At 44.6% G+C, this 23924-nt stretch overlaps 2 protein-coding genes across 2 annotated transcripts; one reads left to right on the forward strand and one right to left on the reverse strand.

Moving 5' to 3' along the window:
* Nucleotides 1-755: 755 nt before the first annotated feature.
* Nucleotides 756-3871, forward strand: brf2 (BRF2 general transcription factor IIIB subunit). Its single transcript, XM_014130951.3, has 4 exons — nt 756-1339; nt 1547-1606; nt 1740-2061; nt 2200-3871. Exons 1-4 carry the CDS (start codon nt 1183-1185, stop codon nt 3068-3070), a joined length of 1410 nt encoding a protein of 469 aa, XP_013986426.3. The 5' UTR covers nt 756-1182; the 3' UTR covers nt 3071-3871.
* Nucleotides 3872-20529: 16658 nt separating this feature from the next.
* Nucleotides 20530-23799, reverse strand: LOC106565816 (prolactin-releasing peptide receptor-like). The gene is made up of 2 exons (XM_014133382.3): nt 23292-23799; nt 20530-23108 (listed from the first exon to the last, which is right to left on the reverse strand). The coding sequence occupies exons 1-2, from the start codon at nt 23741-23743 to the stop codon at nt 22472-22474; spliced, it is 1089 nt and encodes a 362-aa protein (XP_013988857.1). The 5' UTR covers nt 23744-23799; the 3' UTR covers nt 20530-22471.
* Nucleotides 23800-23924: the final 125 nt, after the last annotated feature.

Raw genomic sequence — 23924 nt, forward strand, 5'->3', positions numbered from 1 at the left:
TGGAGTTTGCATATTTGGTAACACTTTCTGTAAAGCAGACAGACCGGTGTCATACATGCTTATGACAAGTATTACAATGAATTATAATCACATAATTACATTTTGAGTATAATGAGTAATACCTGTCTGTAAAGTGTTTGTATTGCTTGTCTGAGGTACAGATATTATTCCCTGATATTATTCCCTGATACTGTATAACTCGTATAAATGTTGTACATAGAGATGTCCTTTTCCTATTGTCAACTTCATGTTGAATCACTTTGAGGAGGAAAGAATTGATAAATTGCTAGTCTAAGAGATAAACATGGATTGATAATTTTTACAATTTAGACTACAGATAAGCAAGGTTTACTGGGAAGTGTGGACTATGCAATGAATCGAGAGTGCATTCATCAAAAGGCAATCTCACTGACAGGTGCACCTCTGGAAACAAATTGCATGGGTGTAACCTATAGACACCGTTCAAAGTGGCATTTCCTTGTGAAGAAAGCTATTGAAATTCAGACTGTTTTCTTAAACCAGCTACCACTGGCCATAGGTAGATACAGTAGCAAGATGTGTCAGTATGTTGGTCTGCCTTTGGTCATACAAATTATTACTGTATAGTTGGGTGACAGTTAATCTCGGACACCCAGAACTAAAATCTCATGTATCCCACGTAATTGCGTCAAACGCTCAATTACATCTGTCCACGAGAGATTAGGTGAAAGTCAGAACGTTTATATTCGCTCCATTACAATGATAAAATAAAGACTAATTTTCAAAAAATCATGTAATTTATTTAGCCTCCGGTTGACAAACACACACACACACACACACACCACTTTCTCTCTGTCTCTCACTCGCGCACACTTTCTATCGCTCTCTCATCTGTAAAGTGTGTATTAATACCTTGTGATAAACCTTTAAATAAAGCTTGACGCATCTATTCCACGCGATGAACGTAACGTATGGATATAATGCGCTGTTCCAATTGAAGTAGAACGTTGAAGTAGCTTTCAATAGCGGAACGAAAGTAAGGATACCTTGTTTCTACACGGATTATAAAGGCTGAGCTCACATTAAGAACTCGAAACGTTCATTGGTCGTTCACAGCACATGAATGGTATTGTAGTAGGTTCTGGCTGACTCACAAATTTATGATTTGCTAGCTAACGTTTACCAACATACATCAAACTGAAGATGGCTACTGTCGGTCTGAAGTGTCCGGAGTGTGGCTCGCTCGACATAGTGGACGATGAACATTATTCACAGCCACAACTTGTATGTTCAGATTGTGGCGCGGTGGTATCCGAAGGTCTACTCACCACTACCCGAAGTGAAGAGACACAGGGCACAGGTAGCTAGTTATCTAACTAACTGGTTTATCTGTCACCTTCTTAGCACAATTATTTATGCAGCTGCCTGTAAGAATGTGCTTTCCTACTGACTGTTGGTCATGTAGTCTTCTGTAAGGCTATTCCACATGCCTGCTGTCTATATTATGACTGTGATTTAATTGAGCACTTTGTTTGTATTTCCTTGTCTGCTTGTTTTGGTGCTGTAGATGTAAGATACACTAATAGCACAGAAGTGGACAAGAAGCCATGCCGGAATCTAATCAATGGTAGGAACTGCACCGTTTCCCTGTAGAACTACTGACTACCTGTTTCTGACACAATGTGAGGGTTGGATATCACAAAATGCTGTGTATTTTAATCATGTGTGGCTGGCAATACTGTATCACTTCCTCCAAACAGGCATACACCGGGTGCGTGCTCTCTGTCGTATTCTCAGACTCACTTTCCTCATGGAGGAGACTGCAGAGACCCATTTTAAGCAGGCCTATGAGCACCCTAACTTCATCAGGGTCAGCCTGCAGAAGAAAGAGGTTCTGGCAGGATGCTGCGTGCTGGCGACCTGCAGGCAGCACAGCTGGCCCATTGCCATGGGAACTATTTGTTGTCTCCTGGAGGCGAACCCCAGGCTGATAGGCGTGGTCTACCAGGAGATGGTGAAGACTCTGAAGATAGAGGCTCCCCCCACCAGTATCATTGACCTACTGGAGACACACTGTCAGGCGTAAGTCAATCACCTCAACTATAAACATTAGCCTTGATTGCATGATGATAAATAAATTGCCTGACTAAGCGCATGTTGTTATTAGGTAGACATTTGATGCTTATTGAGAAACTGTCTTTTCTCTCCTTTCTCTGTCAGATACAAACTAAGCCCTCAACATGTCCATGAAGAGTTGTCAGAGTCCTCCAAGGATTTGACAAAGCGAGCTGCTGTCCTGTTGGAGCTGGCTGCAGATGCCTGGCTAGTGACTGGCCGCCAGCCCGTCCCCATCCTCACGGCCTCCATCTTCCTGGCTTGGCAGTCCCTGAAACCCACCCAGGCCCGGCTCAAATACACACTGGCCAGGTTCTGCCAGATGGCCAAGGTGACCAAGTCCTCCATAGCTCCGAAGCGGGTGACCGAGCTGAAGGAGGTGCTGTGTAAGCTGGGCCAGGAGCTGCCCTGGTTGAGGGGGGATGAGGTGACACCCCAGACTGTGATCCAGATGGTGGATGACATCCTGAACCATAGACTCACGCTACTGAGGAGGGCCCTGAGCAGCCACGAGGAAGCCCTGGCCTCTGAATTGGTACTCCCACCAAGCTTAGAGGACTCCCTACCTGGATCCCACACCAACACGCCCTGCCTGGAGGGTGCAGCTTCATCCCAGACCCCAGGGCAGACCCCTAAAGAACCCTTTGTGGGGGAACCAGACACAGGGAATGTCCAGCAACAAGGAGATGTTGACCTGACATACACTGTTGTAGTGGAGGGGTTACCACATACAGGGCCTGGCACAGACTCTCAGTACAGCCAGCCCTCAGCACCAAACTCTGGCAAGAGGAGTTTGTTTGAACCCCCTTCTGTGAGGTACGCTAAGATAAGGAGGGTGCAGGTCCCGGTGGTGGAGGTGACTGGTGATGAGGAGATCTCAGACAGTGAGATTGACAGTTACATCCGTACTCCTCAGGAGATCAGAGACTATGTTGAGGCTAAAGAGGCATTAGCTTCCTCTGATGATGAGTTCTGACAGGAAGGGATCACATTGTAACCAGGTGACTTAGCTATACTGCGCTGTCTGATCTGTAATGCATTATAATGCAACTATTTGGCTAACTATTTATTTGGTATGAATATTGAATAATCTCTTGTACCCTTCAGGTCATAAGGCAACACATTAAATCTACTTATTTCGAAACACTCACCAACAGTGTTTAGGACTATATTCATTTTAATGGTGACTGTATCCTTAATGTGTTAGTTTAATTGAAAGATTCTTCTTTGGCTGATCAATTTTATTGCATTGAAGGTGTGTGTGCATCCAAATATGTTACTAAATGGTCTGTACTTCAAACAGGAAAACAAGCCCATATACTGTACTTGAAGTGGCCCAATAGACTCCTTGGCTTTGTGGTTCTCTGCAAATGATCTATTTGACTAATTACAGTGGCCTAAACCCAGTTCATCTCAGGCCGGCTGTCAGTGATTTTAGAGCACATTCACCTAATTAGTGTCAATGTTGTCACAGCACAGCCTGTAGCCTAAAATGTTTTTTTCAAACTGTCAGCACTGTTGGTTATTAGGTTGTCTACAGCTGTCAGCCTAAAATATTTCTGTATTTTTTTGTTGTTGGTATTTTAGTATTTACAGAAGTTTGGTATTAGTCATCTAGATTTGAACTTCCTGAAGCCACGTTGTTCTCTAGTATTTTTTATTTTTTTACTGATGTTGTGGTGAGAGGATTGTTACCATAGCAACCGCAGGCAGGATTTGTGGACAGTCATACAGATCACTGTTTACTTGTCACAATAAAGTATTCATATTCTTTTTACTTGATTAGTGCATTCTAGTTATTGTCTACCTGCAGTCTTGCCTCTCCATTTACTCCTCGTCAGTCCATTCATATCCCACTGGGCACACACTGGTTGAATCAATGTTGTTTCCACGTCATTTCAATGAAATATTGTTGAACCAATGTGGAATAGATATTGAATTGATAAAATGTAACTTCGGGGCCCCGAAAGGCTAGGGCCAGTTTTGACTATGTGGGTATGGAGACCAGCGAGCCACTGCAGACCCTCATGATGAGTTCAGATGTTTTGTTGCCCCCACCCCCATCAAAGTTGCCCATACCTTATCCAAACATTTCATGCGAATGAATTACTTGACGCATGGGAAAAAAAGTCACGACCGGGCTGATGGAAACAGGAAATGAATGATCAGTGGCGTAAAGTACTTATAAGTCAAAATACTTTAAAGCACTACTTAAGTCATTTTTTGGGGTATCTGTACTTTACTATTTATATTTTTGAGAACTTTTACTTCACTACATTCCTAAAGAAAATAATGTACTTTTTACTCCATTTTCCATGACACCCAAAAGTACTCATAACATTTTGAATGCTTAGCAGGACAGGAAAATGGTCCAATTCACACACATCACAGGGATGCAAACTAGTCACCTTTTCGGCGAAATTCGCCGTTTTCAATCCAAAGTAGGTGACCTATGTGATTTGTGTAGATCTGATGAGAAAAGTTTGGGAAGGGAGGGTGGTTTGGATCACTACTGGCTGTGAGCGAGTGATGTGCGTTTGGAGCAATACTGGCTGTATCCAAGGCTCAGCCAATCGTTCACATAACAACAGAATGCAGCACGCGACTGAAGAAAGAAGAGACAACCAACTTACTAGTTACGGCATCAGTGCGCACTCTGGAAAGACAGCTTGCCTGTTACAGCAGCGCATCCCCTGAACGATAACGAAGGTGTAATGTTAAGTAAAAAGCATGACCACGTAGACGACCGAGGTAAAGTTGGTTTTATATTCACAAATTCGGACGTTCAACAGACATTCATCAGACATTCAACAGACATTCGCCAAAAGCCATTTAAAAATGTCAAAATCAATAACTAATTCACCGTTTGTCACAGAAACATCAAACTAGGTATGATTTATTCTATAAATGTCTAGCATACTTTTACAACCTTTGTTTTGAGGAAAGATTCCAGTTTTGATTTTATGATGCCATCTATTTTGTGAAGTGCACCAGCCCCTCCTGCAGCAAAGCACCCCCACAACTTGATGCTGCCACTCCCGTGCTTCACGGTTGGGATGGTGTTTTTCGGCTTGCAAGCCTCTCATTTTTCCTCCAAACATAATGATGGTCATTATGGCCAAACAGTTCTATTTTTGTTTCATCAGACCAGAAGACATTTCTCCAAAAAGTACGATCTTTGTCCCCATGTGCAGCTGCAAACCATAGTCTGGCTTTTTTATGGCGGTTTTGGAGCAGTGGCCTCTTCCTTTCTGAGCGGCCTTTCAGGTTATGTCGATATAGGACTTGTTTAATTGTGGATATAGATACTTTTGTACCTGTTTCCTCCAGCATCTTCACAAGGTCCTTTGCTGCTGTTCTGGGATTGATTTGCACTTTCGCACCAAAGTATGTTCATCTCTAGGAGACAGAACGCGTCTCCTTCCTGAGCGGTATGACGGCTGCGTGATCCCATGGTGTTTATACTTGCGTACTATTGTTTGTACAGATGAACGTGGTACCTTCAGGCATTTGGAAATTGCTCCCAAGGATGAATCAGACTTGTTGAGGTCAAAAAACAATTCTGAGGTCTTGGCTGATTTCTTTTGATTTTCCAATGATGTCAAGCAAAGAGGCACTGAGTTTGAAGGTAGGCTTTGAAATACATCCACAGGTACACCTCCAATTGACTCAAATTATGTCAATTTTGGACACACCTACTATTGTGAAGACATCAAAACTATGAAATAACACATATGGAATAATGTAGTAACCCAGAAAGTTTTACACAAATCAAAATATATCCTGTATTTTAGATTCTTCAAAGTAGTCACCCTTTGCCTTTGACAGCTTTGCACACTCTTGGCATTCTCTCAGCTAGCTTCACCTGGAATGCTTTTCCAGCAGTCTTGAAGGAGTTCCCACATATGCTGAGCACTTGTTGGCTACTTTTCTTTCACTCTGCAGTCCAACTCATCCCAAACCGTCTCAATTGGGTTAGGGTCGGGTGATTGTGGAGGCCAGGTCATCTGATGCAGCACTCCATCACTCTCCTTCTTGGTCAAATAGCCCTTACACAGCCTTGAGGTGTGTTGCGTCATTGTCCTGTTGAAAAACTAATGATAGTCCCACTACGAGCAAACCAGATGAGATGGCTTATCGCTGCAGAATGCTGTGGTAGCCATGCTGGTTAAGTGTGCCTTGAATTCTAAATAAATGACGACAGTGTCAACAGCGAAGCACACCCACACCATAACACCTCTTCCTCCATGCTTCATGGTGGGAACTACACATGCGGAGATCCTCCATTCATCTACTCTGCGTTTCACAAAGTCACGGCGGTTGGAAACAAAGATCTCACATTTGGACAGATTTCCACTGGTCTAATGTCCATTGCTTGTGTTTCTTGGCCAAGAAAGTCTCTTCTTATTATTGGTGTCCTTTAGTAGTGGTTTCTATGCAGAAATCCGACCACAAAGTCCTAATTCACGCAGTCTCCTCGCAACAGTTGATGTTGAGATGTGTCTGTTACTTGAACTTTGTGAAGCATTTATTTGAAATTTCTGAGGCTGGTAACTCTAATGAACTTATCCTCTGCAGCAGAGGTAACTCTGGGTCTTCCTTTCCTGTGGCGGTCCTCATGAGTGCCAGTGTCATCATAGCACTGCATTGAAGAAACTTTAAAAGTTCTTTAAATTTTCCGGATTGACTGACCTTCATGTCTTAAAGTAATTATGAACTGTCGTTTCTCTTTGCTTATTTGAGCTGTTCTTGCCATAATATGGACTTTGTCTTTTACCAAATAAGGCTATCTTCTGTATACCACCCCTACCTTGTCACAACACAACTGATTGGCACAAATGCATTAAGAAGGAAAGAAAATCCAAAAGTTAACTTTTAACAAGGCACACCTGTGAAATGAAATGCATTCCAGGTGACTACCTCATGAAGCTGGTTGAGAGAATGCCAAGAGTTTGCAAAGCTGTCATCAAGGCAAAGGGTGTCTACTTTGAAGAATCAAAAATATATTTTGATTTGTTTAACACTTTTTTTGGTTACTACATGATTCCATATGTGTTATTTCATAGTTTTGATGTCTTCACTATTATTCTACTGTCACAAATACAGCCGTCGTGCTGAAGGGAGGACCAATACGCAGGCGGAATGTGGATGCTCATCTTTTAATTAATTAGGATAACGCATACACAAAAAACAAGAAAACAACAAGAACGACGAAGGACAGTTTCACAGGCTAAATGAATACTAGCAGTGCGAAATACAACTACCCACAAAACACAAAGACAAACACACCCTATTATATAGGACTCCCAATCAAAGGCAACTCAACACACCTGCCTTCAATTGGGAGTCCAACCCCAATTAACTATACATAGAAAAACAAACCTAGAACCTATACCAACAACTTACACCCCACTGCACCACACACAAAAAAAAAAAAATACAAAACAAATATACCTCTGCCACGTCCTGACCAAAATATAATACAAATAATACCTAAATATTGGTCAGGACATGACATTACCCCCCCTAAAGGTGCATACCCTGAATGCACCTCAAAAGAAAAACACAGAAAACCCCAAAACAAACCGAAAAATCCCCCTAAACTACAGGGAGGGAAGGGAGGGTGGCTGCCGTCAACGACGGCACTGTGCTACACCCCCCCTCCCCAACCCACCTATATTGGAGGCGGCTCAGGTGCGGGACGTGGAACCCGCTCCACCCTCGGCGTCGCCCACTTAGGTGGCGCCCCTGGCCCTCCGGAAGACTAGTGGGCGCCCCTGACTTCGCCCGACTGGCAGGCGACTCTTGCCGCGACCGGCTGGCGGGTGTCTCTGAGCGATCCATGCTGCGCCCGGCTGGCGGGCGACCCTTGCTGCGCCCGGCTGGCGGGCGGCGATGACTGCGCCCGGCTGGCGGACGACCCTTGCTGCGCCCGGCTGGCGGGCGGCGATGGCTGCGCGGCGGGCCGCTCTGGCAGATCCGGCGCGGCGGGCCGCTCTGGCAGATCCGGCGCAGCGGGCGCTCTGGCTGATCCGGGCAGGCGGGCCGCTCTGGCTGATCCGGGCAGGCGGGCCGCTCTGGCTGATCCGGGCAGGCGGGCCGCTCTGGCTGATCCGGGCAGGCGGGCCGCTCTGGCTGATCCGGGCAGGCGGCCGCCTTGGCGGCTCCTGACTGGCGGGCAGCTCTGGCGGCTCCTGACTGGCGGGCAGCTCTGGCGGCTCCTGACTGGCGGGCAGCTCTGGCGGCTACTGACTGGCGGGCAGCTCTGGCGGCTCCTGACTGGCGGGCAGCTCTGGCGGCTCCTGACTGGCGGGCAGCTCTGGCGGCTCCTGACTGGCGGGCAGCTCTGGCGGCTCCTGACTGGCGGGCAGCTCTGGTTGCTCCTGACTGGCGGGCAGCTCTGGCAACTCCTGACTGGCGGGCAGCTCTGGCGACTCCTGACTGGCGGGCAGCTCTGGCGACTCCTGACTGGCGGGCAGCTCTGGCGACTCCTGACTGGCGGGCAGCTCTGGCGACTCCTGACTGGCGAGGCTGGGCTGACGCACTAGATGCCTGATGCTCTAACCAATAGTGCAAAAAAGGTATTAGGTGAACAATAGGTAAGTAAAGAAAAAAACAACAGTAAAAAGACAGGCTATATACAGTAGTGAGGCTATAAAAGTTGCAAGGCTACATACAGACACCGGTTAGTCAGGCTGATTGAGGTAGTATGTACATGTAGATATGGTTAAAGTGACTATGCATATATGATGAACAGAGAGTAACAGTAGCATAAAAGAGGGGTTGGTGGGTGGCGGGACACAATGCAGATATCCCGGTTAGCCAATGTGCGGGAGCACTGGTTGGTTGGCCAATTGAGGTAGTATGTACATGAATCAACACCGTTGAAGTGACTATGCATATATGATAAACAGAGAGTAGCAGCAGCGTAAAAAGAGGGGTTGGGGGGAGCACACAATGCAAATAGTCCGGGTAGCCATTTGATTACCTCTTCAGGAGTCTTATGGCTTGGAGGTAAAAACTGTTGAGAAGCCTTTTTGTCCTAGACTTGGCACTCTGGTACCGCTTGCCGTGTGGTAGTAGAGAGAACAGTCTATGACTGGGGTGGCTGGAGTCTTTGACAATTTTTAGGGCCTTCCTCTGACACCGCCTGGTGTAGAGGTCCTAGATGGCAGGCAGCTTAGCCCCAGTGATGTACTGGGCCGTACACACTACCCTCTGTAGTGCCTTGTGGTTGGAGGCCGAGCAATTGCCTTACCAGGCAGTGATGCAACCAGTCAGGATGCTCTCGATGTTGCAGCTGTAGAACCTTTTGAGGATCTGAGGACTCATGCCAAATCTTTTTAGTTTTCTGAGGGGGAATAGGCTTTGTCGTGCCCTCTTTACGACTGTCTTGGTGTGTTTGGACCATTCTAGTTTGTTGGTGATGTGGACACCAAGGAACTTGAAGCTCTCAACCTGCTCCAACCTGCTCCCCATCGATGAGAATGGGGGCGTGCTCGGTCCTCCTTTTCCTGTAGTCCACAATCATCTCCTTAGTCTTGGTTATGTTGAGGGATAGGTTGTTATTCTGGCACCACCCGGCCAGGTCTCTGACCTCCTCCCTATAGGCTGTCTCATCATTGTCGGTGATCAGGCCTACCACTGTTGTGTCGTCTGCAAACTTAATGATGGTGTTGGAGTCGTGCTTGGCCATGCAGTCATGGGTGAACAGGGAGTACAGGAGCGAACTGAGCACGCACCCCTGCAGAGCTCCAGTGTTGAGGATCAGCGTGGCAGATGTGTTGCTACTTAACCTCACCACCTGGGGGCGGCCCGTCAGGAAGTCCAGGATCCAGTTGCAGAGGGAGATGTTTAGTCCCAGGATTCTTAGCTTAGTGATGAGCTTTGAGGGTACTATGGTGTTGAACGCTGAGCTGTAGTCAATGAATAGCATTCTCACATAAGTGTTCCTTTTGTCCAGGTGGGAAAGGGAAGTGTGGAGAGCAATAGAGATTGCAACATCTGTGGGTCTGTTTGGGAGGTATGCAAATTGGTGTGGTCTAAGGTTTCTGGGATGACGGTGTTGATGTGAGCCCTTACCAACTTTTCAAAGAACTTCATGGCTACAGACATGAGTGCTACGGGTCTGTAGTCGTTTAGGCAGGTTGCCTTTGTGTTCTTGGGCACAGGGACTATGGTGGTCTGCTTGAAACATGTTGGTATTACAGACTCAATCAGGGACATGTTGAAAATGTCAGTGAAGACACCTGCCAGTTGGTCAGCACATGCCCAGAGCACACGTCCTGGTAATCCATCTGGCCCCGCAGCCTTGTGTAAGGTGGCCTGTTTAAAGGTCTTACTCACGTCGGCTACGGAGAGCGTGGTCACACCATCGTCCGGAACAGCTGATGCTCTCATGCATGCCTCAGTGTTGCTTGCCTCGAAGCGAGCATAGAAGTGATTTAGCTCGTCTGGTAGGCTCGTGTCACTGGGCAGCTCGTGGCTGTGCTTCCATTTGTAGTCTGTAATAGTTTGCAAGCCCTTCACTCGCAACACACCATGGGCCAGAAAAGGTTGATCCACAGCCCTTGCTAGGTCAAGAGAGCTTGATTGGAGCATGTCAGAAAGACATTTGGCATCACCAAGCACTTAACAAAAGGTAACTGTCACGGTTGTCATTGGTAATGGAGGACCAAAACGCAGCAGGTATGTGTACGCTCATCTTGACATTTATTAACTCAGAATGAACACACCAAAACAACAAAACGAAACGAACTTACGAACAACGAAACAGTCTTGAAAGGCTCACTCGGCAAAACAAGAAACAGTGCCCAAAAACCCCGGAATACATAAATCAAATGCCCTTTTTAGAAAAACCACCACCCCAAACCACATAAACCAAATACCCTCTGCCACGTCCTGACCAAACTACAATAACAATTAACCCTTATACTGGCCAGGACGTGACAGTAACCAAAAGCCCCATGAATATTTTCAAGTGTGATATCCTGTAGCACTCTCAGAACTGCTGGAAGCCTGTCCCTCAGATTACGGCATGCCATGTATCTGCATGCCCACCTTACATCCATAAGTCTCTGTAGTTCCCTGGGCTGCTGCTGTGGATATAGCTCTTTCTGAACTGCAAACCACTTGAGATGAACGTACGAGCTAGATACAAAGTTATAAAGCTTCTGCAGGAGAGCAAAAAAGTGAACTGCCTCAGGCCCTGATTTTACAACATCAACAAGAACCAAATTCAAACAATGTGCATTACAGTGCACATAAAATCAAATCTTGCACTGTTTTTAATCCGTGCAGACACACCAGAATGCTTTCCGCTCAAGACGGATGCACCATCATAGCATTGCCCCACAAGATTATTTCTGTAGTCCAGACCATGTTTTTCAAGGCAATTAATTATAATTGTTGTGAGACCTGCTGCATTCTAAGCTTTCAGCTGACTGAAAGTGTTAAAAGCTTTCATGGATGGCCCCGTTGTAATAGTACCTCACAAATAAAGACGTCTTATTTTTCTTTAAATCTTTGTTTTCATCTGCAATTACACTAAACACTTCACTTTCTTTTACTTATTTTATTATTTGACTTTGTACCATCTCAGCTCAGCCCTCAAGAACTTCCTTCTGGATTTGGTGGCTTGTATACATAGCATTATCACATGCATTCATCATTTTCTCTATGAGAGGGTCATGCTTTGCTATTTCCTCTAAGATTGTCAAAAAATTACCCTTGTTGTGAGAGTCATCAGACTCTCAATGACCTCTCTCCGCTATATTTTGAGTGGCAGTTAATAGAAGCACATCTGAAATTGTTTTAATATAAGTACAGTTTTCCTTTCTTTTTACGGTCCTCATTTATGACGTCTAACATTGATGAGTTGCTGTCAATAGCCCTTTTATGCTGATTCCAAGCATACATAGCATTGATATGATGCTCTGCCTTTGAATGGAGCTTAAACCCAGAATCTTTAAACAGCGCCTTTTTCCAGTTACAAAAACATGACTGTGATGTGAAGGCAGATTCAGGTGTATTGAACAGAGAAAAATGCCTACAGACGAAACATTAAGTCGAATCTTGACTTACAGGATATTCAAGCCATGAATTGTCCTTATACCAGGAGCTCTATTCCTAGTACCCTGCTGAGTTCTGGAAAATGTTTTCAAACACGGCTGTACAGGACCCTCTTATCTGGATCTTGAAATGTCTGAAATACATGTTATTAAATAATGTGACATATCTCTATGGAAATGTATAATTAAGGGATCAACAAGATTAGATACTAACAGCTGCTAACTATAATGTGTAGTTTAAAGTATAGGCCTGGCCTACCATTGGGTCCTTTTGGAACAGCATATCTGGTGATAGGAGGGGCTCGATGACATCTCCTGGCAGCTCTGGCTCACTGTCTTGCTCAGAGCCAGAGGTCTCTGTGTCATCCCTTGATACATCTATTACATTAAAATAACACAAGAATAATTAGTACATAATCACAATAAAAATGCCACAGCCATCAAAACAAGAACACACATGAATCAACAACCAACATTTTAAAGTGAGGCTTAATCTGACAAAATCATCTATTACAAGATGAAGCTAAACTTAAATTGAACTGGGCATGTGACTGACTGCCTGGTAGATGCTCTGACGTGGTGGTGGTAGACTGGGTCCTTGTGAAGTCTGACCACACTGACTCTGACTAGCCTCAGGTAGGTAGCTGCTCTGATGTGGTGGTGGTAGACTGGGTCCTTGTGAAGTCTGACCACACTGACTCTGACTAGCCTGACTCTGACTAGCCTCAGGTAGGGAGCTGCTCTGGGGTCCGGTGGTGATGCAAGGGCTGGGGTCTGTTTGCACCTGATCTGCCTGTTTGTGCTTCTTTAAAAAGAAGTCTGATATCTCTTCCTTTCTTTTCATGTTTAATTGACCCTATGCAAAAATATGACAGTCTAAGCATCCAATTACCCACATTTTAGGCCAATCTCAATCTTAATTACAAATCCCCGTTATCATAACTGTACCTTAAAATCAACTACCAGCCTAAGTTACTGTTAGATCATGGCTAGCTCTGCTCTGCAGTAAGTAACTTAGCTAACTATAAATACTTACACCTTTACGATAGCAAACAGGCTATCTGCAAATTGTGGTAATCTTTTGAGTAACGTTAACAGATTGATAATAACAATTGCTCGTTTTGAGTTCAAGTACGAAAATCTAACGGAGTTAATGGATTTCAAATTGCTGAATGTTAACTTGCTGAACACTGACAGATGTAGCCTACTAATTACCCCACATTAGCTAAACATTCATATACTGTAACTTATGACACTGCACTGTATATGTGTGTATTACTAGCACAGATGTAAACATAATGTTAGGCTCTCTCTTATATGATTAACTGTCTGTTTTAATGGAGCCAAAGGTCTAACGTTAACTTACACAGCGACTCAACTTTCGTAAAAGTTGTTCAGGAAACCTAAACCCGATGCTAAACCTTAAAACTTACTTCAAATATGATGCTTTCGCCAATCGTGAAAAGAGCTTGTCGAGCTGTGGAAATATTCTCTCTTCTTCTTCTGTATGTTCTTCTTATTCTTATTCTTCTCTATCTCGCAACCAACGTTAATATTCTCTCTTCCTCGTCCTGGATTTGAAAAATGTGCCACCGAACGTCAAAATAAATGCATCTTTCAACAACAGATGAAATGAGATGTCAATCAGCATCAAACTGCCAGTAGCGAATTTAATTTTGAGGTGGCACCCAGGGTGGCCAATCAGATGTCAGGGGTGTTCAGTGCCCACCGGACACCCCTCTGGCTTCGCCCCTGCTTATGCCCCATTCAAAACAACTGGAAACTCGGAACTGGGAAATCTCAGACTTCAGTGAGTTCAAGACAACTGGGAACTCAAAAAAACTAGCTCTTACTGGGAAAATATGTTTTGAACGGTCATCCAACTCAGAATTCCATGTCGGGAACTTGGGCCTCTTTCTAGAGCGGCAACCTGAAGATCACTGACATCATGATCACTGACACCTTGTTTTTTTCAGAGTTCCCAGTTGTCTTGAAAGCACCACAAATCCAGAGACTGCCAGACTTTCATGAGAAAGTTAGACGACAAAATGTGCCCACAAGAACGACTGAGCGCCACCTTCCTATTCAAGTGAGCACCAGTTGAGTCCAAGTTGAGTCCAAAAATGTATTGTATACTGCTGCATAATTGATGTAATATGCCAGGGAGATGTGTATACTGTAGCTAAGAAAGTAATACAAAGTGTATGTTGTGTAGTAAGCTGTTAGTAGCCCATGTGCCTTCCCCCAATCATTTGGTCCCTTAGCCTACTGTTCTGACTTGGTGGTGCACATGATGCCTGTAGCCTGTTTCAGAGAAATTATCGATGTAATCATCGAATATTGTAAGACCTTTCATTGTCTGCTTACAGTAAATGCCCCTATGCCTCTATTTATCCTACGGTTCTGACTTGGTGTACAGGGAGAATACTGTAAGAATGGCCCATGTTGTGAATTCTATCGCTGTACATTTCAAAAGTACTGAGTTATATTGACCACGTCCATCCCAGCTCGATCATTAATGTCTTAATCGAAATTACGGATTGACTCTTATCCGCTCGTCGTTCCCTTATGCCATAGTTTGTACATGTCAATTGTCATTAGAAACCACATTTGTTTAAGAAAGTCAGGCCTATCAGCTATCTTTTTTAAAAAGGCAGTAAATGAGGCTGAAGGAACTGTTTTGCTGCCAGACAAGGCTTCAATGATAGCCAGGTGTAGTGGTGGTAAGGATTCACTCCATGGTGCTGAATAGAAAGCTCTGCTGTTGGGACAGCTTAATGTAGGCCCTACCAACTTGTGGGGATCATTTGTCACCTTTAAAGTGCAATTAATGTATTGCTTAGTGTTGTGTAGTGGCTGTGCTGGCGTGCATCAATTGTTTTTTGGGGGGTTTTGCCCCACCAAGATTTACAGTCGTGGCCAAAAGTTAGGAGAATGACACAAATATTAATTTCCACAAAGTTTGCTGCTTCAGTGTGTTTAGATATTTTTGTCAGATATTACTATGGAATGCTGAAGTATAATTACAAGCATTTCATAAGCGTCAAAGGCTTTTATTGACAATTACATGAAGTTGATGCAAAGAGTCAATATTTGCAGTGTTGACCCTTCTATTTCAAGACCTCTGCAATCCACCCTGGCATGCTGTCAATTAACTTCTGGGCCACATCCTGACTGATGGCATCCCATTCTTGCATAATCAATGCTTGGAGTTTGTCAGAATTGTGGATTTTTGTTTGTTCACCTTCCTCCCTGAGGATTGACCACAAGTTCCCAATGGGATTAAGGTCTGGGGAGTTTCCTGGCCATGGACCCAAAATATCGATGTTTTGTTCCCCGAGCCACTTAGTTATCACTTTTGCCTTATGGCATCATGCTGGAAAAGGCATTGTTCGTCACCAAACTGTTCCTGGATGGTTGGGTGAAGTTGCTCTCGGAGGATGTGTTGGTACCACTCTTTATTCATGGCTGTGTTCTTAGGCAAAATTGTGAGTGAGCCCACTCCCTTGGCTGAGAAGCAACCCCACACATGAATGGTCTCAGGATGCTTTACTGTTGGCATTACACAGGACTGATGGTAGCACTCACCTTGTCTTCTCCGAACAAGCCTTTATCCGGATGCCCCAAACAATCGGAAAGGGGATTCATCAGAGAAAATGACTTTACCCCAGTCCTCAGCAGTCCAATCCCTGTACCTTTTGCAGAATATCAGTCTGTCCCTGATGTTTTTCCTGGAGAGAAGTGGCTTCTTTGCTGCCCTCCTTGACACCAGGCAGTCCACCAAAATCTTCGCCTCACTGTGCATGCAGATGCACTCACACCTGCCTGCTGCCATTCCTGAGAAAGCTTCGTACTGGTGGTGCCCCGATCCCACAGCTGAATCAACTTTAGGAGACGGTCCTGGTGCTTGCTGGACTTTCTTGTGCGCCCTGAAGCCTTCTTCACAACAATTGAACCACTCTTGAAGTTCTTGATGATCCGATAAATGGTTGATTTAGGTGCAATCTTACTGGCAGCAATATCCTTGCCTGTGAAGCCCTTTTTGTGCAAAGCAATGATGATGGCATGTGTTTCCTTGCAGGTAACCATGGTTGACAGAGGAAGAACAATGATTCCAAGCACCACCCTCCTTTTGAAGCTTCCAGTCTGTTATTCGAACTCAATCAGCATGACAGAGTGATCTCCAGCCTTGTCCTCGTCAACACACACCTGTGTTAACGAGAGAATCACTGACATGATGTCAGCTGGTCCTTTTGTGGCAGGGCCGAAATACAGTGGAAATGTTTTTTTGGGATTCAGTTAATTTGCATGGCAAAGAGGGACTTTGCATTTAATTGCAATTCATCTGATCACTCTTCATAACATTTTGGAGTATATGCAAATTGCCATCATACAAACTGAGGCAGCAGACTTTGTGAAATTAATATTTGTGTCATTCTCAAAACTTTTGGCCACGACTGTACATGCTAAAATCGCCACTGTGTCTGTCCCAATGTAAAAATTCAGACCCTTTGCTATGAGACTCGAAATTGAGCTCAGGTGCATCCTGTTTACAGTGATCATCCTTAAGATGTTTCTACAACTTGATTGGAGTCCACCTGTGGTAAATTCAATTGATTGGACATGATTTGGAAAGGCACACACCTGTCTATATAAGGTCCCACAGTTGAAAGTGCATGTCAGAGCAAAAACCAAGGCATGATGTCGAAGGAATTGCCCGTTGAGCGCCTCGACAGGATTGTGTCGAGGCACAAATCTGGGGAAGGGTACCAAACATTTCTGCAACATTGAAGGTCCCCAAGAACACAGTGGCCTCCATCATTCTTAAATGGATTTTTCTGGGATCCACCAAGACTATTCCGCGAGCTGGCCTCCCAGCTAAACTGAGCAATCGGGGGAGAAGGGCATTGGTCAGGGAGGTGACCAAGAACCCGATGGTCACTCTGACAGAGCACCAGAGTTCTTCTGTGGAGATGGGAAAACTTTCCAGATGGACAACCATCTCTGCAGCACTCCACCAATCAGGCCTTTATGGTAGATTGGGCAGACGGAAGCCACTCCTCAGTAAAAAGCACATGACAGCCCGCTTGGAGTTTGACAAAAGACACTTAAAGACTCAAGATTCTCTGGTCTGAGGAAACGAAGATTGAACTCTTTGGCCTGAAGGCCAAGTATCACATCTGGAGGAAACCTGGCTCCATACTTACGGTGAAGCATGGTGGTGGCAGCATCATGCTGTGGAGATGTTTTTAGCGTCAGGGACTGGGACACTAGTCAGGATCGAGGGTAAAGATGAATGGAGCAAAGTACAGAGAGATCCTTGATGAAAACATGCTCCAGAGTGCTCGGGACCTCAGACTGGGGCGAAGGTTCACCTTCCAACAGGACAACGACCCTAAGCACAGAGGCAACACAACGCAGGAGTGGCTTCAGGACAAGTCTCTGAATGTTCTTGAGTGGCCCAGTCAGAGCCTGGACTTGAACCCGATCTAACATCTCTGGAGAGACCTGAAAATAGCTGTGCAGCGACGCTCCCCATCCAACCTGACAGATGATCTGCAGAGAAGAATGGGAGAAACTCTCCAAATACAGGTGTGCCAAGCTTGTCATACATAAGAAAACTCAAGGTTGTAATCGCTGCCAAAGGTGCTTCAACAAAGTACTTAGTAAAGGGTCTGAATACTTACGTAAATGTGATATTTCAGTTTTTTATTTTTAATAAATGTGCACTAATTTCTGACTTGGCCCTCCCCTTCTTCTCTATGGCTGAGTAATTAATTACGAGCTTACAGAAAATGGAGGAAAACTAAACTTCCGCAGGACCTATCATCCTTTCATTCCCTCCTGTCTACCTTCTCTTCCTCTGTATCCACTGCTAAAGCCACTTTCTATATCTTTCAATTTCAAGATTCTGCCTCTAACCCTAAGAAACTATTTTCCACCTTCCTTAATCCTCCACTCCTCCCCCTCCCTCCTCCCTCTCTGCAGACAACTTTGTCAACCACTTTGAAATGAAGGTTTACGACATTTGCTCCTCATCCACACAGCCTATCGAGTCCACTGGTCCCACAAAAACACAGAACTACCTTATGTCTTGACCTCTTCCTCCCCTCTCTCTCCAGAGACTGGTGAGGACCGGCCCGCCCGACAACCTGCCCACTTGACCCCGTTACCTTCTCCCTCCTCCAGACCCCATTCCCTTCTTTCTCCTCCATCTCTGACCTTCTCACTTCCCTCATCAACTCATCCCTGGTTGCGTCCCCTCTGACTTGGCAACAGTTGCTCCCCTCCTCAAGAAACAAACACTCAACCCCTCTGTCAAAAACTACACACCGGTATCCCTTCTTACTTTTCTTTCCAAAACACTTAGGCGTGCTGTGTCTGACCAACTGTTTCGCTATCTCTCTCAAAATGTTCTTCTTGTCCCTAACCAGTCAGGCTTCAAGACATGTCACTCAACCAAGACTGCACTCGTCTGTGTCACGGAGGCTTGCCGTACTGCCAAAGCTGACTCTTTCTCCTCTGTTCTCATCCTCTTAGATCTATCCACTGCCTTCGACATCATGAACCATCAGATCCTCCTCTCCACCCTCTCAGGGCATGCTCTGCACGCTCTTGGATTGCATCCTACCTACGTGGAGAGGATATGTGTCTGCACCACGTACACTCACTACTGGTGTCCCCCAGGGCTCGGTTTTAGGCACTCTCCTCTTCTCTCTATATACCAAGTCACTCAACTCCGTCATATCCTTACATTGTCTCTCCTGTCATTGCAATGCGGATAACACTCAGCTACTTTTCTCCTTCTCCCTTTCTGACACTCAGGTGGCGACACACATCTCTGCTTGCCTGGCAGATATCTCAGCTTAGATGTTGGCCTACTACCTCAAGCTCAGCAAACTCAGCCTGCCTAGTGTTCAACCTTCCAAAGTTCTCCTATGTCACCCCGCTGCTTCGCACACTTCACTGGCTTCCAGTTGAAGCTCGCATCCACTACAAGACCATGGTACTTACCTACGGAACAGCAAGAGGAACTGGCCCTCCTTACCTTCAGGCCATGCTCAAACCCTACACCCCAACCCGAGTACTCTGTTCTGCCACCTTTGGTCTCATGACCATCCCAACCCTATGGGAGGGCAGCTCCTGCTCAGCCCAGTCAAACTGTTCTCTGAAACCCTGCTTCTTCAAAGAGTATCATAAATAATCCCACAACACCCCCCCCCCTCGCACCCCCTCCTCACCCCATCCCCTCACACCCACAAAAAACTTGCCTTTCTTGAACTAACACATGTACTTGACTTTTCCCCCTACTATCCCTGACTTTGCTGATAACTACTTTATTCAGGAAAAATGTACTTCCTATGACTGAGATATGTGGTTCTCCAACCTAGCTATCTTAAGATGAATGCACTAACTGTAAGTCACTCTGGATAAGAGTGTCTGCTAAAGGACTAAAATGTAAATGTATTTCATGTGATTAGTGATTAATTTACATTTGTACCTCATTTTAAGGTCAACCCTTTTATGTGAATTTAACTCTCGTTTTAATATGGTGAATCTATTCCTTTTAAAATTATTTTTCAAGGAACATTGAACATCTAATAGTTAAATCATAGTCTAAAAGCAGGTTTTCTTTATGACAGAATGCTAAAATTAGGTGAAATAAATAAATTACCAAATTAAACTACCCAAAAGGCACTCTATTGATGGAATAGCCTAATTAAAGTGTATATGAATTAGTCCTGTGTAAATGTTGTTCTGTGATGTTAGTCTATGTGATTTCAAGTCTTTATTAATTAAGACATTTGCCATCTGTAATACATTAAAGCCCCCATGCAGTATTTTCAATTTTATTTTTGAAATCATCACTAATAATGTCTAATAAATCACTGGGTTTTTATTCATGAAAATAACTCAAAATATGTTTTTTATCATTTATTTCCCTGAGCCTCTGCCATTGAAATGCTCAGTCTGATCGTGTGGGCGTGTTGATACAAATGTAGACATATTTACATACACAACCCTGATTGGCGGATAGGATCCTCTAGATCAAGTGTCTCCAACCCTGTTCCTGGAGAGCTACTGTCCTGTAGGTTTTTGCTCCAACCCCAATCTAGTGCACCTGATTCTAATAATTAGCTGTTTGATAATACCCCACCTACCTCTTGGTTACATATGCAAATAAAAGATGACTGGTCATTGGTCAGAATAATCTGATCAGATCTGGCCCAAAAACTCCATCCCACCTGAACAGGCAGAAATTCCAGGCAATTACACAAAAATCAAATTTTGGACTGCACTGCCCCTTTAAGTTTATTAGCACTTCCAAAGGGAATTCAATAAAAAAAATTGGCCAATTGTCAGTGTTCGTTTATTGAGAATTTTACACATAATTGCATGCAATCACTTAATAAGGACAGGCATTTTATATAGCATGACACAAACCACAGAAGGCCATTTATTACAAAGGGACACACGACAACTTCAGCAAACCACCATGACATTTTGCTTAAATGTATTGAAAGTGGGCAGTCTTGTGGTTTGTCTAAAAAACAATGAGAATCAACACCTCAGTGAAACTTTCTGGAGTTATGATAATCAGTCAATAATGCAATCATGCAGTGGCAAGCATGACCTTCGCAAATGCCTAACAAACACCTAATTCTGAATGACTATTTTCAGAGGCGTGGTACATTTCCCACAAACAAAGATATGTAAGAGACTGAGAAGACTGCAATAAAAATTAAGAATTTAACCATAGGGGAAAAAAGCTCACCTACTGTTTTATTAAGCATGTTTATTCACAGGTTGCAGACAGAGATGTCTGTAATCACATCATTCAGCAGTGCTCCAGGGATGTGCAGTCCAACCTGGACTCGGGTAGCCGTAACATAGTAAATGTAAATCCAAGTTACTTCAATTAGTATGATATTTGACTTCTGGGTATGGTATGTATTCATTTGTGGATGTCCATTATCAATTTTGTATGATATATTGCGAATTGTAATTTGTATGATGCATTACGAATTGCATTTGTACAATATATTATGAATTGCAATTCGTACAGTATGTTATGAATTTGCAAAACATATGATATGTTACGAATTCCAATTTGTTGTAGCTAACATTAGCTAGGTGGCTAACATTTGCTGGGGTTAGGTGTTAAGGTTAGATTTGGGTTAGGGTTAGGTTAAAGGGTTAAGGTTAGGGTGAGGGTTAGGAGTTAGGTTAAAGGGTTAAGGTTACGGTTATGATTAGGGGAAGGTCAAATACTAAGTAGTTACAAAGTAGTAAGTAGTTGCACAGTTGCTAATTAGCTAAAGTTGTCCGTGATAAGATTCAAACATCAAACCTTGGGTTAGTAGATGTTCGCTTTAGAACCCATCCACCCCGACCAACCACCCTACTTTCTGTTTGTAACCATACCAAATGTATCATATCATACTAATTTGGGTCTTTACAGATTTACATTTACTATGTTACATCTAGTCTATGAGACCAGGCTGACCAGTCTGGGGACCAAACCTGTAGTTGACTATTAACACAACAGACAGAAGCATACTGGACACTGAGTTGAGTTGACATTGTATAGTCTGTCCACTGAGTGCTGCGCTCTAACCTCAGCAGACAGCTGTCCATCTGGATGAACGGAAGATGTCTTCCTGTAGCAACTACTGTGATGATTACTTAACTAATGGTATTATTTACAAGACCTATTATGAGCATTGACAACATTTTGTGGATTCAGATTTTCCTGTTTGCTACTGTTCTCCTTGTGTTAAACATTAATCTCTCGTGGACAGATTGACGGGAAGTAACAACTTTCGCTAGAATTTTACTTCTGGGTAACTGAGATTAGTTGAACATTGTCTGTATGCATAATTGCCTTTTATATTCCAAAACTTGAAACGGAAAGTTCCTGCCACCTCTTTTCTTCCCTCCCTCTCTTTCTCTCTCTATTTCTCTCTCTTTCTCTCTCTCTCTCGCTCTCTCTCGTCTCTTGCTCTTTTTGTCTCTTGAATGTCACCTTCTTATTGTTGTTCAATCTGCTAATTTATTGATTATTTCCAGTCAATCACCTAATTTATGTTCAATTGATTTGTTTACCTATGAACAATGAGGAAACCACCTCATATCTCTATAATCACCTGTTAGTCCAAGATTTCCTGTATTGTTAATGATGATCTCTTGTTATGTCTACATTAGGTCACCAACAAACATGAACATTATCAGGAAATTGGACCTACAACATGCTTACACAGGTATCAGAGGCCTTGTGTCTCTTCTATCTCCTTGTCCCTGCGTAGTCAGAGGACCACACTGGCCATAGCACAGTGGTTGGTGGGGATGCCAATGCGGTGGTGGCAGGTGAACATCTTGCGCAGCTCAGCACGAAAGCGGTCGTGCAGCCAGGCATACAGGAAGGGGTTACAGCAGGAGGAGCTCATGGCACACAGGTGGCACAGCAGCTGAATGAGCAGGAAGTGGCGCTTGTTGATTAGGCGGATATCGATGTCACGCAGCACGTTGAACACATGGATGGGCAGCCAGCACACCCCGAAGGCCGCCACCACTAACGCCACCAGACGGAAGATCTTCCGCTTTCGGGCTCGCTGTGCCTCTGCCTGGTCTCGGGACCGATGTCCCGGCGCCACGCAGTTCCTCAGCTTGAAAGAGATGCAGAGATAGGAGGTGCAGACAGCGGAGAGTGGCAGGACGTAGGTAACCAGCAGGGTGCTGTAGGCGTAGGCTAGCCTCTCCTTCTCCTGTCCCAGCCAGAACTCCTCACAGATAGTGAGGCCCTCCTCTCTGAACTCCACGTGGTACGTGTGGGCCACGGCCGGAGCCACCAGGCCACAGGACAGCAGCCAGATCCCTGACAGGACGTAAGCACAGGTGGACACAGAGGTGCGCTTCTTCAGAGGATGCACAGTGGCGTAGTACCTGGCAGCGAAAATGCACAGCAGTATTCATTTTAATGAATTGAGAAAAAAAATTATCATAGATATAGATCAACAATTACAACGTCATTATTTTATTTCTTTTTATTTTCACAGTTCATTTGAAACTGCCCTTTGAAAAACCCATGGGCTTTTCATTCTCTCGAGTCAAAGTGGGTACACTCACCTGTCAACAGCGATGGCGGTGAGGGTGAAGACAGACACATAGACGGTAACCGGCTGGATCAGGAACACCAAGTAGCACATGAACCTCCCAAACACCCAGCCACGAGGGTTGAATGCATAGGCCAGGGTGAAGGGTACACAGGTCACACACATCAGCATGTCTGAGAAGGCCAGGTTCCCTATGAAGAAGTTGGTGACATTGTGCATCTTGCGAGTGCGGCAGATGACGTAGAGCAACAGGTAGTTCCCCAACACACCCACCACCACCACCAGGGAGTAGCAGGGGATGATGAGCAGCTTGAAGCTCTGCAGCAGAGCCACGTCTGCAAAGAGGGAGCTGTGGTTGGCCGAGTCATTCTGAACAGCCATCTCAAAGACTGAGTGCCCCTCTGTGGTCTTCTCGCTTACAGAGGGCAGCAGACCTCCAGTCCAGCCACTGCCACTGCCGTCCATACTGTATCTGATTAACCGCAAAGCAATAGGGAGCCCTGGGTAGCAGCCTCTTAGCACCTTACCCTGAAAGAGTTAGAGCACAGAGGTTGGGAAAGGTTTAGTGACAAACAATAAGCAAAAATGTATTTTAACTACCAGTATATTCATCATAACTGGAAATGAATGGCATTCAAACATGTGA

The sequence above is a fragment of the Salmo salar genome, chromosome 01 (assembly GCF_965601325.2).
Source record: "Salmo salar chromosome 01, fSalSal1, whole genome shotgun sequence".
Taxonomy (NCBI): domain Eukaryota; kingdom Metazoa; phylum Chordata; class Actinopteri; order Salmoniformes; family Salmonidae; genus Salmo; species Salmo salar.

Coding starts and splice junctions, on each gene's coding strand:
- brf2 (XM_014130951.3), top strand. CDS start 1,183: ATGGCTACTGTCGGTCTGAAGTGTCCGGAGTGTGGCTCGCTCGACATA. Junction 1,340..1,546: donor TGAAGAGACACAGGGCACAG/GTAGCTAGTTAT, acceptor TTGGTGCTGTAG/ATGTAAGATACACTAATAGC. Junction 1,607..1,739: donor ATGCCGGAATCTAATCAATG/GTAGGAACTGCA, acceptor TCCTCCAAACAG/GCATACACCGGGTGCGTGCT.
- LOC106565816 (XM_014133382.3), bottom strand. CDS start 23,743: ATGGACGGCAGTGGCAGTGGCTGGACTGGAGGTCTGCTGCCCTCTGTA. Junction 23,109..23,291: donor ACCGCCATCGCTGTTGACAG/GTGAGTGTACCC, acceptor TTTCGCTGCCAG/GTACTACGCCACTGTGCATC.